Source organism: Peromyscus maniculatus, chromosome 21 (assembly GCF_049852395.1).
Source record: "Peromyscus maniculatus bairdii isolate BWxNUB_F1_BW_parent chromosome 21, HU_Pman_BW_mat_3.1, whole genome shotgun sequence".
Lineage (NCBI taxonomy): Eukaryota > Metazoa > Chordata > Mammalia > Rodentia > Cricetidae > Peromyscus > Peromyscus maniculatus.
Window position 1 is genome coordinate 994,230 of NC_134872.1, and position 6,000 is coordinate 1,000,229.

Here is a 6,000-nt window from a genome sequence, read left to right on the forward strand (position 1 = left end):
AGTCAGGTTGGTTTAATAAATATCTGAATGGTCAATATCTATGCAGGAGTTTTGCGGCAAAGAGGATGCTGAGAAGAAGGGGGAGTTTCCCAAAAGCATTCCTGCAGCTGAGCACATCATGAGTCCTTGGTTCCACCAGTCAAATGACCACATGCTGGACTTTGGCTCAGCACATGGTGATAAGGAAAAGCTGGAACTGCACAGAATGCTTTTGGCAAGTGTAATATTGCCACATCATTTCCAGAAACTGCAGGGAAACTTTCTCAGCCACAAGAACCAGTGTCCAGTAGCAGGAACAGTGTATTCTGGGTGGCACTGGCATTGATGGGCTTGTGTGTTCTCTGCCTAGCTATAAATACTCAAACTTGGTTCCATAAAAATAAATAATTAAAAAAAATATTCAACTCTCCAATTTCACATGCAGAATTCCTTTATGGTTAGTAAGAACAAGAATTTGAAATCTAGTATCTTTACCTAAAAGTAAGAATCAACTAGGCGCTTTTCAGATAGTAAACTGTCAGAGGCTCCCGTTATGTAAATGTTTTCCACCTGAAGCTAAACCCCATGGGAGAGAAAACAATATGTATCTGCCAACATGACAACTCAGGGCTGATAACATGAATCCTTTCTTACTCTTCTCAGGGAAAAACATTATTTTCATATTTCTTCATTGTGGGTGATGCTCTGATGATGGACATCAGTCACCACAAATCTTGTTCTAAAATACTCAGGCTTCTTCCCAGACCTGTCTTAGATAGTTGAGCATAGAGCACAGATAGTATTCCCTCCCTGCCTTGACAAAGGTTTTAAATTTATTTTCATTACTTATGTGTACGTGAATGTGTATGTGTACGTAGGAGTGTAAGTATGCAAACCACCCAAAAGTAGGAGCCTTCAGAAATCAGAAAATTTGTTGAATCTCCCTGGAACTGAATGATTATGTGTGGTGGTATTGTGTTCCCCAAGATATTGTACACCCTAATAAACTTATCTGGGGTCAAAGACAGAACAGCCACTAGATACAAAGGCTAGAAAATGGTGGCACTCACACCCTTAATCCTAGCACTCCAGAGGTAGAAATCCCTCTGGATCTCTGTGAGTTCAAGGCCACACTGGAAACAGCCAGGCATAGTGACACACGCCTTTAATCCAGAAAGCGAGCCTTTAATCCCAGGGAGTGGTGGTAGAAAGCAGAAAGGTATATAAGGCATGAGGACCAGAAACTAGAAACATTTGGCTGGTTAAGCTTTCAGGCTTCTAGCAGCACAGTTCAGCTGAGAGCCATTGGGATGAGGACACTGAAGCTTACAGTCTGAGGAAACAAGACCAGCTGAGAAGTTGGCCAGGTGAGGTTAGCTGTGGCTTGTTCTGTCTCTCTGATCTTCCAGTGTTCACCCTCATAACTAGCTTCAGGTTTGGTTTTATTAATAAGAACTTTTAAGATTCCTGCTACAATTATGAGCCACAGTGTATTTGCTAGGAAGTAAATCCAGGTCCTCTTCAATAGCAGCTAGTGTTCTCAACCACGAAGCCATCTCTCCTGTCAATTATCTTTAATAAAGATTTGCTGATTTATTTTATTTTGTGTGCATGTGTTTGCCTGCTTGAGTTTATGAGCACTGTGTGTGGCCCATCCTGAGGAGACCAGAAAAAGAAAATTAGATTCTCTGGAACTGGAGTTGCGGGCAGTTGTGAGTCACCATTTAGATAGTAGGAACTGAAACTTTGTGTTCTGCAAGATCAACAAATGTTCTTAACTACTGAGCCATCCTCAAGTCCTCCCTGCACCTTTATTTTGGCAGGTTCTCACGCTGTACCCCAGGACGACCTGGAACTCACCCTGTAGCTCTGAAGGCTAATCTTTATTGTCATCTGGACTGGATTTAGAATCTTCCAGGACTTGCAATCCTGGAAATGTCTGTGAAGGTGTTTCCAGAGAAGATTAACTGAGGAGGGGAGGGCTTCAATGAATGTGGGTGACACCAGCCCGTGATTTGGGGGCCCAGTCTGAAGAAAAGGGAGATAAGAGCTAGTATCCCCACACTCTGCTGCCTGATGAATGGAGATGTGAGTCATCCCAGCCACATGGTCCAGCTTCCATGAACTCCACCATGCCTTTCCTGCCAAGAAGTGTTATAGCTTCTCAAATCAAAAAACAAAATAAATCCTTCTTACCTTAAGTTGCTTCTTTCTTCTTTCAGGTTTTGGTTTGTTTGTTTGTTTTACATTAATGAGAAAAGTGAATAATCAACAGTTTGGGCTGACCATCTACTCCCATAAATCTTCCAGACTCAGCCTGAGTGCTGGTGTTGCAAGTGTGGGGGATGCAATCTGCCATAAATTTATTGAAATGAATTGAAACCATGGGAATATGTGGGTGTATTAGAATCATATCAGGGAAACCAGGTCCAAGAACTTGTGGGACATACTCAGTCAATGAAAGGGTACATCTTCATCAGAATCCCAGAAGACATGGACATCAGCACTGTAATGTCATTGACTCAACACCAATCTGTCATTTGACACTCAGTGTGTGCATCAGTGACTAATGGAGAACTCCACACTGTCCCTGGGGCTTCAGCTCAGTTATGCTGATGTTGACTATTTCACTATAATTTGCTCAACCTCCTTTCATCCATCTAGATCCCTGTCCATCCATCTGTCCATTCCTTTCCCTAGATCTGGTCCCACCCTTTTGCCTCTGCAGCTGGACTCATTTGTCAGTCTTCTGCTCAGTGTCTGTCTCTATGGCAGCAGCCTCTTCCATGCACTGTTTTGGTCCCACCATATTAAAAAGACTATTTACATTTCTTTGGATTATTTATATTTTCTGTGTATGAATATTTTGCTTGCACGTATATCTGTGCACAAGGTATACTCCTGGTTCCTGCAGAGGCCAGAAGAGGGCATCAGATACCATGGAACAGAATTATAGATGCTTGTGAGCCACCATGTGAGTGCTGAGAATCAAACCCAGGTGCTCTACAAGAGCAGTAAATGCTCTTAACCTGAGCCATCTCTCTAGCCCTCTATTTACACTTCTGTAAGCCCAACTGGAAAAGCATCATGAAATTCTACTGCAGCCTCCTTTACCTTTGTATCTATTCTGTAACCATCATATATGCATATATTTCCTGTGTGATGTGTCACATTTCAATTAATATTAGTAATTAAGATTGGAATAAAAGAACATGTGTTTGCTTCAATTTGGTTACCAAAGACAGCAAGATTATCTGCCAAATTCCTGATATGGAAACCATCACACTTACTGAATTTATTGTCACTTAATTAAGACATTGTAGAATGTCGGGCATTCTGTATTGTGTGGGCTGTTCAAAGAAGAAAACTCACCCCAGAATGTAATTTTAGGCTTTCTGGCAGCATGGAGAAACAGTTTCTGTGAATTGAACCTCAAACCTCTGTTCAGAAGCACATTTATTGATTATTCACAAAGGTTTTGTTTGGGGTATAACAAGTTCCTCATACCAAAGCCCCTTTGATCTATATGTTCTCTAAAGGAAATCATCACACCCCTGAAACTTTAATTCATATTGTGTATTGTTTGTAGCACCCAATAATTAAAGAACTCCAAGTGTGCCCAGATAATCTTCTGACCAAAGTCATGCAAGGAATGGAAAATTTCCTCAGAGAAATTCTATAAATCATAGAAAACCATCACTGTTCTCTACTATGATTTCTTCAAGGTCTAGATACATTCAGCAAACACTAACACATCCTACTGATACCCTAGATACAGTGAGAAACAACTATTGCATTCTAATGTTTACCCTAGATACAATGATTCTATAAGATTCCCACTACAGTGGAAAGATACAAACTTGGTCATCTATGCTTCTTATGTAGATTTAATATACTCATGATACACTGTGAATGTGAAGAATAAAAACACAGATCTCAACTCAGAGGGAATAACTGGCCCTCCAGTTAGCTTGTTCCCTTCCTTTTGTAAGTTGCCTTGGTCATGGTGTCTTGTCACAGCAACAGAACAGTACTAAGACATTTGTCATTGGTGTCCTATTAGACACTTGCTGATGCCTCTCCAGTTAGTCACAACCACCCTTTCACCATTGGTCTGGAGCAGAGGAAGAATCCCTGGTTTCCAGATCCCACAGGATCCACCCTGCTTTCAAGGATTATATGACTTGCTTCTCTCATTCCTGTGACAAAATACCTGATTAGAAGCAACTTTATGGGAGAAGAACTGAAGTATTGTGGCTTTCCAACCATCGGTTAACAATTCATAAGAGGCACATGGGGGTGGGAGCAGGTCAGGGCCACAGCCTAGAAACCTTGCTCACATCTGGACATATCAGGAAGCAGAGAGTAGCTGGAAACAGACTGTAACTCTTAAGGCCCACCTCCCAGTGACCAACTCCCTCCAGCTAGACCCTACACACTCAATATTCCACTAGAATCATCAGCATCACCGGAACAAACCAAGGCTTCATATACCTGAGCCATGGGGGAACACTTTATATTCAAACCATAACAGAGATTCCATCTGTTCAGGAATGCAGAGGAGTGAGTGGCAGTTCCCCTTTGATCTCAGCCCCTGTTTCTGCCAATGTTCGCAGACAGCTCTAGTTATTCAGAGTCACTGGGTTTTAACCCACTCAGAGGTATAGAGGTTCATGTCTTTATTCTAGAACTTCCCAAGGAATAGGTAGTTCTGCATCCTGAGTCCATGCAGTTTAAGTGCTGCTCTTTGAATCTCCAACCCAACCCTGGCGATGGTCACATGATCAGTGCTCAAGTGCTCCACAGGAAGGAACAGAAGATTGTTTTCTCTGACTCTTCTCCTCAGTCCCCCCAAAACAAATGTGACCCATCACCCCAGGCCTGAAGGAGACGTCACCCTGAGGTGCTGGGCCCTGGGCTGCTATCCTGCGGACATTACCCTGACCTGGCAGAGGGATGAGGAGGATCTGACCCAGGACATGGATCTTATTGAGACCAGACCTGCAGGGGATGGAACCTTCCAGAAGTGGGCAACCGTGGTGGTACCTTCTGGGGAGGAGCAGAAATACACATGCCATGTGCTGCATGAGGGGCTGCCTAAGCCCCTCATCCTGAGATGGGGTAAGGAGGGGTGAGAGCACAGAGCCTGTCCTTAGGGAAAGCAGGAGCCCTGAGCAGGGTGAGGGTCACTCACTTCTATCCTCTCCTACTCTCTCTCCCAGAGCCTCCTCCCTCTCCCACCATCCCCACCATGGGGATAATTGCTGGCTTGGTTCTCCTTGGAATTTTGGTTGCTGGAGCTGTGGCTGCCATTGTGATGAGGAAGAATACAGGTAGGATATAGAAAATGTTTGAGATTTGGGCTTCACTGAGAAATTTCAAGCCCTGCATGTAAATGTGTCCATCTCCTGTTTTATTATTATAAAGTGTTTCCATTCATCTGTGCTTAGCCACTTTGGGAGCATTTTTAAGTAACTCTGTGAGGAACACCTGAAAATAGAGAACAAAGGATTCACAATGAGGATTCTGGTGATGTGGACACAAATCTGAGGTGGAGTCTCCAGGAGGAGGAAACAGGCCTCTGGGAGGGTACTTGATCCTTTTCTCATGTTTCCTGACCCTGCTGTAGGTCTGCCTGTGACCATACCCTGGAATATTAACTGAGGTTTAGGACTAGAAGTTTCCTCTGTAACCAACTCATTCTGCATCCTTCTCTGTCTTTATCCTTCCAGAGATGGAAAAGGATGTATTAGATAACGTTTGTCATTTTATTTCCACCCCTTTGCCCCATGTCCTGGCATTAGAAATCCCTCCTCCCTGAAAGTCTAGAAAGGAAGCAGAGACCTAGTCCCCCATCACTCTGCTAAACATCCCTGCAGCTGAGCACAGCTGAGTCCTTGGCTCTATTGGTGATCTACCTGTACCCTTATAGAACCTGGTGTTGATGGGTGTTGCGGGCCGCAGGAATATATCATAAGAACTCAGCTGGTTATGGCAAAGTCACTACCTGGAGGGATCATG

At 43.4% G+C, this 6,000-nt stretch overlaps 1 protein-coding gene across 1 annotated transcript in view; it reads left to right on the forward strand.

Annotated features, from left to right (window-relative positions):
* LOC102904415 (patr class I histocompatibility antigen, A-126 alpha chain-like) overlaps positions 1-5,643 on the forward strand; it is a 30,786-nt gene extending 25,143 nt beyond the window's left edge. The window contains exons 5-7 of the mRNA XM_076558050.1: positions 4,867-5,100; positions 5,202-5,312; positions 5,609-5,643. Of these exons, the coding sequence (XP_076414165.1) occupies positions 4,867-5,100; positions 5,202-5,312; positions 5,609-5,643 (380 nt within the window). The remainder of the gene's footprint in view (positions 1-4,866; positions 5,101-5,201; positions 5,313-5,608) is intronic.
* Positions 5,644-6,000: the final 357 nt, after the last annotated feature.